Here is a 12,169-nt window from a genome sequence, read left to right as displayed (position 1 = left end):
TACATTTTGGGTGTCAGGATTATGTCTGGATAAGCCCGAACCACATAAAACTGCAAGTGTGAACGCACCCAGGACTTCATAATTGCTCGTATCTGATTTAAACCAGATACAAATGCCATCACTCAAACCCCTTCAGGAGGCTGCCTGAGACACATTTGAGCCACATCATAGAAGTGTAAACACGTCAGGCTCTCCAAGATGCATTTGACAACCCAAATCCTTCCCAGTACAATCGAAACACCAGTAATAATTGCTATGTAATGAGTGAATTTGCATATTCACATGGAATGGACAATCATTTTGTGTTTTGGTCACATTTTCAAGTGACCAGGTGTAAATGATTGCCCAGCTGAAGAATTCGAACCTGACTCTGCCACAGTTAGGGCATGCTACACTGTAGGCTACAGACGGACGAACAGACGGAAGGACAGACAGACAGATAGATACTTTATTGATTCCAAAGGAAATTTAGCAGTCAGTAGCAATACAGCACAGCAATACAATACAATAATTAGAATAAATGTAATAAATATGCATTTGTAAACAATGTAAATAATCTAAAAGTCTAAAAGTGTTCGAATGTGGCCTCTAAGCAGCTTCTGACTGGCAGAATCACACAAAACCAGTGAAATTTTCTGTAGTAAGTGAGACTAGTTATTTTGAAGCCGATCGTTTGTTATTAATGAAGTAATCTATTAATTAGCGTTGGTTGTTAGTGTTCTTTCTCATGAGTTCATTTAGCTGTAATGTTATGAGTGGACAGTTGTGTGTCTATTCACAAGCTGTATCTTCGGAGGCATGAGTTGCCATAAAATAATTGAGCCATTTATTCAGATGTAATTACTTGTAAGAGTTTAAGTACACTGCCTTATTTACACTGTATAATGGAAATGAACATTTCTTCTATCAAGCTCTATCAACTGATTTCCTGAATAGTTTTATTCAAGTAAAGTGTAGCATGTATCCATAAACCTGTGCATTCTAAAACTTTTACAGACGTCAGCGTCGCTGATTACACTTCTTTATTTAGCTAACATATTCAGATTTACAGGGCAGACAAAATGTAAGATTATGTTAATGTCATTATGTCCTCTTGCCTGAGTGTGTGCTCCCGTTGTGCCGTATGCTCTTCTTAAGTAGCCGCTGTGTTGTTATTTTACCATGTGCCACAGTGGTTGTCTTTGACAAGTAAAAGTAGCCCTTGTGTTAGTAAGGAGGAGTGAGGAGAGCAGATTAGGATGGTGGAGATAGCTGAGTAATGCGCTCAGCACTTTTTGTCACACATATTATCAGGCTCAGATAATGCAAAAGCTGTGCATCTTTGTCGAGCTGGTGGTGTTCACTTATCTATGACAATTTATCCTCACATTTGCTGAAGCTGCACTTGTGTCACATTTGGGACAGCCTTGTTGTGCCACTCCCCAAAGTCTAAAACTTACAGAAAGACTTTGGCGAAGATATAAATCTCTAAGCAGGGAATTAATGAGGGGAGAAATCAATCGGGCATCAATTGGTAGGGAGTTTAGCTGTTGGTCTCAGAGGAGGGGGGGTATTAAGAAGTGTGTGAAAGCCCCACATAAAGGCTTTGCTTCAACTTGTTTCTCAGCAGTTTGAGAACAGGAGAAAACGGGGAGATGGCTGCTAATACCCAGTGCAGTGATCGGAATGTACATTTTTAAGCTCCGCCCACAGTTGTGTTCTTTTATAGTAACTAGTAATCGGCTTTGTCCCATTTCCATTTTTTTTTTCTCAAATGTAAATCTGGCATTGATTTTTTTTTTTATATTATTAAAATATTAACTGTTTCTTTTGAAATCAAGGATATTAAAAAAGTTTATGACAGTTTTACGAAAGAGGCTTTGTACTAGATGTTGGAGCATTGCTATGAGGATTTTATTGTATTCCATGTTAGTGATCCCAGGATCTTGGATGATCCCCACCACACCTCATTCAAGGATTCAAGGATTCAAGGATTCAAGGAGACTTTATTGTCATTCGCATCACATGTGGTACATGGGGTGGAACGAAATTGTGGTACCCAAGGACCCAGTTTTACCCAGACAGCAGTACTTAAATAAATAAAATATACATAAATATATAAAAATATATGTAAAAATGAAAATAAAATACAGAGAGAAGAGCATCAGTAAATGGAGAAGGTAGCAGCAGAGTGTATTTAAAGTGACTAGTGTCGTCAAAGTGTCGTTGCAGTGGTTCCACTAAGTGGCGTTTAAAAGTCTTACAGCTTCCGGAATGAAGCTGTTCCTCAGTCTGTTCGTTCTACACTTAATGCTCCGCAGCCTCCTGCCTGAGGGGAGCGGGACAAACAGTGAGTGTACTGGGTGAGTGGGGTCCTTCATGATGCAGGTAGCCCTCTTCCTGCATCTGGAGGTGTATATGTCCGTGGTGGTGGGGAGGCTGACTCCGACAGACCTCTGTGCAGCCTTCACCACCCTCTGCAGAGCTTTCCTGTCTGCAGCAGAGCAGCTTCCGTGCCACACGTTGATGCTGGAGCATAGGACGCTCTCCACCACACATCTGTAGAAGGAGGTGAGGACCGAGCTCCCGAGCCCAGCTCGCCTCAACCGCCTGAGGAAGTAGAGCCACTGATGTGCCTTCCTGACCAGGCTGGAAGTGTTGTTGCTCCAGGTGAGGTTGTTGCTCAGGTGAACACCCAAGTACCTGTAGCTGGAGACCACTTCCACCGCAGACCCTCCGACATGCAGGGGGAGGTGGGCATGTCTGCCCCTTCTGAAGTCCACAATCATCTCCTTCGTCTTCTTTATGTTGATGCAGAGGTTGTTCTTTCTGCACCAACCCTCCAGGTGTTCTACCTCCTGCCTGTAGCCAGACTCATCACTGTTTGTGATGCATCCGACCACTGCCGTGTCGTCTGCAAACTTCACAATATGACAGCCTGGGTGGATGGGTGAGCAGTCATATGTGAGCAGCGTGAACAAGAGGGGGCTCAACACACAGCCCTGAGGGGAGCCAGTGCTGAGGATTGTGGTGGAGGAGGAGAGGTTGTGGATCCTCACAGACTGCGGCCTGTTGGTCAGGAAGTCCAGGACCCAGTTGCAGAGAGAAGAGCGCAGACCAAGTGAGGAGAGCTTATCTGTCAGGGTCTGGGGTATCATGGTATTGAAGGCGGAAGTGAAGTCCACAAAGAGCATACGGACATAAGAGTCCTTCTGCTCCAGGTGGGTGGGGGCAGTGTGGACCACAGAGGAAATGGCATCATCTGTGGATCGGTTCCTCCTGTAGGCATACTGGTGTGGGTCCACAGTGACGTCGATGGTGGCTTTGATGTGGGTCATAACCAGTCTTTCAAAGCATTTAGTGACTATCGGCGTGAGAGCTATCGGCCGGTAGTCATTCAGACCTGTCACTGTGGAGCTCTTGGGGACCGGGATGATGGTGGCGGTCTTCAGGCAGGTGGGAACAGCTGCCTGGGTGAGGGAGACATTGAAAATGTCTGCCAGTACCTCGGAGATCTGATCAGCGCACTCCCGTAGTACTCGTCCAGGGATGTTATCCGGACCAGCACTTTTCCGGGGGTTGATCCTCCTGAGGGTCCTCCTTACCTCTGCTGGTGTCACACTGAGGGGTACTTCTCCAGGTGTAGGGGTGAGTCTTATGCTGGGCGGGGTGTCAGGGTCCTCAAAGCGGGCATAGAATTTGTTGAGAGCCTCGGGCAGGGAGGGGTCTTTGGAACATTGTGCATCTCTGGTTTTATTACTCAAAATTATTGAATGTAGCCTCATCACTCCAGAGAACGCAGTTCCATTGCTCCACAGCTCATACCTCTCGAAACCATTCCTGGCATTAAACATAGATTCAACATAGGTTCACTCCAAAGAGTCCTATTCTATTGGAAATACTTCTTTAGGGCTAAACAATATGTGTGTGTGCATATATATATATATATATATATATATATATATATATATATATATATATATATATATAATTATTTCATTATTTATATTTATTACAAATTATTTTTAAAAGGTATTTGTTTAGTTTTATGTGTTTATTTATATTCCCTCCATCTCAGTATTGTTGAAGTGAAGGTCAAATGTCCATATATTTAAATATATAAAAAAACAAACAAACAAAAAAAAGGTTTTCAGAGGGTGTCCTAACTTTTTCAAATGACTGTATACAAAACCACACTGTTAAGATACATTTACCTTTAAGAGTAAAAAAGGGGTGGGGTACAACAGAGCCAATCAGAGACTTTTCTGCTTCCTATGTCACCACAGAGACCAGTAGAAGCCTCAACATTTGAAAGGTCGCCCACTCACCGCTACATAATCCCCTGTATTTTTTATGGTTGAGATGAGAACCATACCATGAGAATTGAGGTGGAGACACAGATGCAGCAGAACTGAATTTCAACCACTTGGGGCCGCACTAGCCAAGTTTGAAACTTATACTTGAATCATGATTCACATGTAGACAAATGTAGCATTAGGAGTCTTGCCCAAGGACTCTTATTGATGGAGTGTGCTGTGCTTGTCTGGCCAGGGAATCGAACCCAAGTCTAGATTTTAAATTAGTCACAATAAGGGACTGTATGAAAGTTAGCATAGCTACAGTTTCTTATGAAACTTTAAAGCTTAATAATTGTTACAAATGAGAGCATTTGTGGGCGAAGCATGGATAGATCAATTCTGTTATGAGTGACAGGGGAAAGAGAGAGCTGTGCAACTGCAATTATTTTTTAAATGATTAGAAATTACAGTCTTTTGTGCTTCCACTAAAGCAAAAAAAGAAGAAAGGAAAAAAAAACATAGAAGATCAAAATGATGGAAAAGTATACAACTGATCTCCAGTAAACTATGGTATCAGTAAATTGGCAGAGTCATGTACACAAAGAAAAGGTCCAACATGACCATTATTTCTTGCATGGGCAGCATTGATTAGCTTTAGATTCCTGGTTTCCATGAAGCTAATATAAAGGTTTGTTGTCAATGGTGAAAAAGTGGAGGGAAGTAATGAGGCTTGCATTTGCAGATACCCAGCGAGACTATTATTTCCCAGCCTGAAACACTTCTCTGAACCCTTTCATTGCTTTGTTTTCCCCCCCTCTCGTTCTAGATGTAGTTTTTCCATTAGCTATCAATGTATTCATATTTATTTTTGTCTTCTCATTTTGTTTTTGATATTACAAATTCATTAAAACTTGATTTGCATTTTAACAGTACATTTCAAACAGCCATTATGTAACTCCGGTTAATTAGGAAAACATAACAGCAGAACGACAAAACCATCAAAGAAGCGTTTCAAATGGTAATTGCTTTTTTTAAAAATGAAATTTAATTAAAAATTTGGAGGAGGGAGTAGCTCCATTCAGCTGAATAATAATGATGCATGGGAGCGAGCGTGTTTGTTGGAGCTGGAAGTGGAAGTGGTGGCAGACTCGCCGGCCTGGAGACGCTGACTGTGGCCATGGTGACCTGGCCGGGATTAGCAGGGTGGAAAGGCACGCTGTGGTGCTGAAAGCAATTTGAGCTGTGCTCTGTCGCGCAGCACTGTTCTCCAACCCTCAATCCTCCACTCTCTCACTGACCACTCAGCGTGACCTGCAAGCCAATCTACATGGAGTGTGTCGGGTTTGACGCTGGTTTAATGCATTTGGGGAGAACCAGTGCTTTAAGTATACATGCGAAAATTGTTTTGAGGGCAGCTTGTCCTCACCCAACTGCAACCATCTTGTAAAAAAAGCTTCCTGAAGAAGCTATGAAACTGAAATGTGGAAATGCTGAACATTGGCAGTATTTTAACGTTTGCTCAGGAAGATGCAGAAAACATAGTTCATGGGCCCCTGCATTTTTTTTATTAGGGTGACTCACGTTTAGGAGAGGTCCGTCCTTTGCAATACTGTCCTGAGTAATGGGGGTCATGTTCTACATATTGTATTGTATTTCCTTCCTTTGGTGTCCTCTTGGGAAGTATGAGTTTATGTACCAAAACAGACAAATATTCTTAACATAACCCTTTTCTTACCTCACTATATCTCTTAGAACAAGGCTGTCATCCAACCCATCTTTCCAGGGAACTGGGTTCCATCCAGCCCACATTGCAGAAGACTTCAGCTTTCCCATTAAACACACCTGATTTGAACTTGGTTTATTAGCACAGCCCTGAAGCTAAGATGTGAAGGACAACATCAATAAGAAGGAACTTTGGCACCACTTTCTCAGAACTAAACAGAGATGGTTTGTACCATGCCAGATTAAGACTGATTTATGTAAATGAGATGTGGTCTGATTGGCTACCTTATTCAAAAGGCAGTCCAGGCTGAAACACTGATTAACTGGGTTGCGCAGGTTGTACTGATACCCTTAGTTAACACCAATAAGTTTCATTTTACTAAATTCAGTTGCACAACAAATGTATACGTCCTGTCTTAACTAGTATTATACAACATTATTTCCAAAATCACAATCTGATTGCTTGAAAAGTGCTGTTTTTCACGTTAAAACTGTATCACTCTGTGTTGACAACGGTGGAAAGGCAAGTTTGTTCACTCAGCAGCCATCTTTGCAACACCACTGTGTAGTTATTTCCAAAAACACCAGGCTTTTAGCTCTAAAAATAAGGAGAGACCAAATACTGGAGACTGAAGGTCAGATTACCACTGATAAATGTACAAAAAGGTTCAGATTTACATCTTGTTCTTGTGAGATCTGCTCATCGACTGGGGTTTATGCCACTCACACATCACCTTTACCACAAAAGGTGAGCCTTGCAGTATCAGCTGTTATCTTAAAGTGTGTACAGAGCTCAACAGGTACCTTAATGAACCTCCACTTAGTCGGTCCTGGTGTTTTGGAATTGTTGACACTCCTCAATATGGTGAATTTACATCAAAACCAACCAAACAAACAATACATCCACATTGAGTAAAGACGAGCACAGTCTGCTAGTTGGTGAGAGGTAGGGGATTTCATAAAATGTTTTTTTTTTAATGATCATTTAGATAAGGGCTGGGGCTACTACTCATCAACAACATTAGGTCCAACTGCCACTCTGGACTATCTAACTAAGATAGTAGTGCAGGTGTTACTGTTCTTAAATTTGAGGAGAAGAAAGTTATTAAAATGTTCAACATTGTGAGTTCTTATTAGGCCTTAATGTGTATATTTAATATTGTTGCCTTCTGACGAAAACCTTTGAAATTTTAACTTTACAGGTGAAGGAAAAAATCTTCTTAATTTTCAATGGACGTCAATATAAAAAGACGATTGTAGATTAGTTTGGATCATTTCTATTGGTCGATTCATCATTGTGACACAATGGAAAGAACAACTGCCAGTTTTACATTGTGTCAAAATGACAAAAATGGAGATGCAAGGTTTTGCTCTATGAAATATGCTTTTAATCGAATGCCAGTTCACCAACAGTGCTCTCATGGACCTTTCTGGTTTGTGTTTGTGTGTCTTTTCAGTGGTTACGAATTTGACTACGACTACTACCGTGATGATTTCTATAATCGGTATGTATTCCCTTTTGCCCTGCTATTCTAACAAAGGACATTCCTGCTCCCGTCAGTGTTTCAAACCACTAATGGCTGTTCCAGCATGGATGTAATTCATCGATGCAGTATGAAAATATGAAAATCACTCTCCATTTTTCTGCCCTTTAGCAGAGGTCAGTGTTCGTCATTGTCAAGAGCATGGCAGTATAAAGAACACAAAAACAGTAAACCAATTAGTGGTGGCATTCGCAAAGAGCACTGCAGGACTGGCTTGGCTGTCTTTACTCACCCACATGTTATCCTTGGAGATAAAAAAGGATGTGTGGGGGAAAAAAAACAAATCAAAGGACATTTTTAGCGTGAAAAATCCATTAGAATTGAGTGAATAGAGAGCATCCTTAAGCTTTAAGAAGCCATGTTTTCTTTCACTAATTCCCCTGCTTATGATCAAGGCTTTTATCAGTGGAGACATTTTGCTAAATGTCAGCCTGGCTGAGAGATGCTGTGCATAGAGGGTACGAGTGCAAGGGCACGTAGCTCAGTTTGACATTTTCCTGCATGTCTCTTCTTCCCTCCTCTATTTGAAGATTCTTAAAGAAAGACAAAAAACATGTCTGTATAAAACATTTGTTGAGGCAGGAAATATTTCTTTGAATTCACAGAGGAAGCTCAGTTGAAACGTCTTTTTGTTCAGTAAAATTCAGTTATCCAGCAGTCAAACACTGGTCTTTAAATATGTAGTGCAAAAGTCATTGTAAAATCTGGTAGACAGCAGTAGTCTGGTCAGACATACCAATTCCAAAATCTAAAATCTAAAGTCACACGGTTACGTTGTTTTGAGCTTTTGAGACCACAAAATAAAAACATATATATAAATACATAATATATATATATAATAACCATATTTGGTCCATCCATTTCTTTTTAACCTTTAGAGCTCTAGGAGGTGCAGTCTCAGGAGTCTAGTGCATCCTATCCCTCTCTATGACAAATGACCACCAAACACAAATGACAAATGATTGCCAAAAGTCCGACATTTGTCATAGAGAGAATTGGTAATGGCCTTAGACTCCTGAGACTTTATCTGAAAAGACAACCATGGAATAGCTTCTCTACAACTTGTGGTTAACCTTTAAAAATCAGGCAACATTGGCTCCAGAAAATTCTGCACACTTACTGAAATGAGCTAATAAAATCTTGCCAGTCGTTTCCTCAGTGGTAGTTAATTGGATCCAACAGCAAACAGGAAGAACACATTAGTCTTTGCTTGTTTTCAAACTGCCAAATTTTCCTGAGTTCACTGCAACATTTAGCGCCCCCTACAGCCAATTATTTAAAAAGCAGCAATTAGGACAGTATTTCTCAGCCGTGGTCCTGGAGGCCCACTGTCCTGCATTTTTAATGTTTTCTCTAACTTAAAGTGGGTGTGTACACATAGTTCATTGTTACCTGGAGAAAATCTTGGGTAGGTTTGGTTTTAAAAACAAGGAAGGTTATCCTGTAACGTTACAGAGATCATGATCCAGAAATGTTCTAAAAAACTTGGTGCAATAAATGTTTGCATCACAAAGTTTCTTACACAACATTCCCAGTTAGACGAAAATTAACATTATGGAAACAACTTTTTCAAAACTAAAATACAGTAAATAAAATACAGTACAATAAAAATGCTGATAAAACTGATGCATAATCACACTAATCATGCTGAAAAATAATATTTAATAATTGTCATAATAACATTTTCCAAAACAACTTCGGAACTGGAGAAATTATTTAAACATATAATAAAGGAATGTTTGAATTTACGCTGATAATAAAAAGTTTTAAAAAGGCGTCTTTTCAGATTAAAAAGGGTTAAAAAAAAGAGACAAATGTAAAAACAAATGTATGACAAACTACCAGAAAACTGGACTGATTGAGTGTTCCCTTCACACGAACATAAGAAAGTCGTTCATATGAAATGAATAATACGCTGGAATGAAATGTTTAATAAGGATTAAATAGTTAATTGCATTGTTTCATTTATTTCACTACATAAAAAAAAAAAATTAACAGTGGCAACATTCATTGGAACTGCAGTAAACCTTATTTCTCCCCATCCCCAGGCTCTTTGACTACCACGGTCGGGTGGCCCCACCACCACGGGCTGTCATTCCTCTGAAGCGCTCACGGGTCGTGGTGCCGTCCACACGAAGAGGGAAAACCTCCTTCCCCATCAAAACCTCCACATCTTCATCCTCACGGCCACCCTCTTCCTCATCCTCCTTCTCTTCTGGCCTTAAGCGTAAGTTCATGCAATAATGAGCTTCCAGTGCAGAGACGAAAATTCATTAGCACTACAAAAAAAAGACAAGAAAGAAGCAAAACTGCAGACAGAGCCCACCATTCTGAACCACTGCTCAAACGATGGCCAGCGCTAATTACATTACAAGCCAGTACCAGAAACCTGTGTGAGTTTGGTACCATTTTCTTTCGTGCCGTTCAGAATTTGTATTAAAATGTGTAAACATTTACACAGTAGCTAATCTACACCCCAGCACAAAGAGCTCGATATCTTTCCTATTCACTATCTGGGGGGGGAAGAAGAATGCACAATGGCTCCAGTGGTGTTCCAACCTAATTGCACACAATATGAAGTCTATGAGGTTTATTCCTCACTGCTCAGTGGTGTGCTATCAATGCAAGCAGCTGGGAGGCAGTGGTCATGGGGGTCTTTCGCTTACACCCTGCAAATGGATGAAAAGGGAAATGGATTTTTTTTTATTCATTTCATGCGAGTTGTGTATTGATTTTCTTCCGAGCACGCCCGTGTGCCTGCCGATGTCAGCGGCTGCCTCTCCACTGAAATTGTCACTTTGATTCCGAATTGGATGCGGTGCATTTCCAGACGCTGCTGTCCTGGCCAACTGAATGGCAGACCACGCCGCAGTCCATATGCTTGTAATTTACCACGAATTGCACTGTTTTAGATTTTATCTCTGTTTCTTAAGCACCAAGTCCCTGACTTTGCCTACCAAGTCCTCATGGCACTCTTTTCTCTCTTCTTGTGAAAATCAAGCCCGGAGATTAGCTTGGTGCATGACACTAATGCTCTTAGCTGCACGATAGTGGCTTTTCGGGGGCTTGCCTTGTACCAAAGCAATTTGAGGGCAAAAATAAACCGTGCCAGCATGCACAAAACACACTGTTTGCCTTGGGTTTTATCTCTCCCTGGAGTTCACACTCCATCCCTGAGAGCAGACCGGAATGCATCTCAAAACCAAAGATTAGACCTCGGGGGCATTGTAGAAAATGAAAAACTAGATCTAAAGTTAGGCCAGAGAGTGCTGAACTTTGCCTTTCTGGTTGGACACAAATCCTGCACTGAAAGGCTGATGAAATGATGTGAGATTAGCGTGTTTATCATCATCGCTGGATCTGCTCTCCTTTTAAGGTGGTAAACAAAGGTACAAGGCCTGAAGTTACTGATAAAGAGGAAAATGCTCTTTCTTCCTTATCATCAAACAAGACACTGTCTCCTGCCCCCGGGCTAAGAAGCCTGTGATTTTGTATCCATATGTGTGTGTGTGTATGTGTGTGTGTGTGTGTGTGTGTGTGTATTTGTGTGTGTGTGTGAAGGAGAGAGAATATGGTGAGGGGGTGTGAGATAGCGAGCTGGCAGTAATAAGGATTCCACATTTTCAGATGCCTCTGATGGCTTCCTTTTAGCTGTGGGTCTCATCACTTTTTAGCACTAAAAGATGCTATTTCTGAAAGTGTGATTGTTCCCCAGTCCTTGTGTCCTTGAAAGTGGTTTAATATTTGGTCGGGCAAACACACACACAACCTTTTTCCGAGGCACTGTGTTAAATGTTTGCTTCCTGTGTTTTGTATGCTCACGGCCAGGGACTATAAAGGAAGGCCAATTCCGCCCAAAATCTCCTCTCTGTGTGATTGCGTGCTGAGGTTTTTAGGAGTTTTAGCAAAACTGTATTACGGAAATGAATGAATCAAAAGCACTTTTCTATCATGCAATTATCATTTTTTTTGTTTGGCCTTATTTTAAAGGATTGCAGCATGCAGTAGGAAGTGCTTAAAATTAGTAAAAGAAATTCTTCTGAACCAATTTAGTGCTGTGTTTTACTTTTCTGCATTAAAACCGCTGAAACTCTAGGGGGTGCTGCTCAAATGGGGCATTTGGTCCTGTGGACATTAATCGAACCTACACTGTAACAAATTTCTGTAGTTTTAATGAACAAAGTCTTAGTGTAGCACCTGAATACAGTATATTACTGTAGATCCATAAAGCATTACGTTAAAAATTCAGTGGCGGGTGAATTCTACAGTAAACTCATTCAGTAAATCACAATACGGTTTTAGCAGTAATCTAGTAACAATCATCCATCTTTGCTAATGCTCCCTTTTTCATTATTTTCCAACTTTCCAACTAGTTTGTATTATCACACAGACAAAGGATGTCTTCATATCCTCCATAACTGTTTACAAACTCAGAAATCTACAGTAAGCTGGCTATGTGGTTGGTGTGGCACAACAGATAACACCACTACCTGCCAGCGAGCTACTACACCATGCGGGAGACTGGGGTTCAGTTCCAGGTCCGAGGGACTGTGCTGCGCTATACCAATAAGAGTCCTTGGGCAAAACTCCTAACACTACATTGGCCCACATCTGTAATACCAGTAA

At 41.0% G+C, this 12,169-nt stretch overlaps 1 protein-coding gene across 5 annotated transcripts in view; it reads left to right on the top strand.

The window, feature by feature from the left end:
- The window catches only part of LOC140555960 (RNA-binding Raly-like protein), a 189,079-nt gene that overhangs the window by 164,441 nt on the left and 12,469 nt on the right, over window positions 1-12,169 (top strand). For all 5 annotated transcript variants that reach the window (XM_072679355.1, XM_072679357.1, XM_072679359.1 and 2 more), the window contains 2 exons: window positions 7,457-7,504; window positions 9,592-9,770. In XM_072679355.1, coding sequence (XP_072535456.1) covers window positions 7,457-7,504; window positions 9,592-9,770 — 227 coding nt within the window. The remainder of the gene's footprint in view (window positions 1-7,456; window positions 7,505-9,591; window positions 9,771-12,169) is intronic.

The sequence above is a fragment of the Salminus brasiliensis genome, chromosome 5 (assembly GCF_030463535.1).
Source record: "Salminus brasiliensis chromosome 5, fSalBra1.hap2, whole genome shotgun sequence".
In the NCBI taxonomy this organism is placed as follows: Eukaryota; Metazoa; Chordata; class Actinopteri; order Characiformes; family Bryconidae; genus Salminus; species Salminus brasiliensis.
This window is presented reverse-complemented; position numbering and strand designations above follow the sequence as displayed.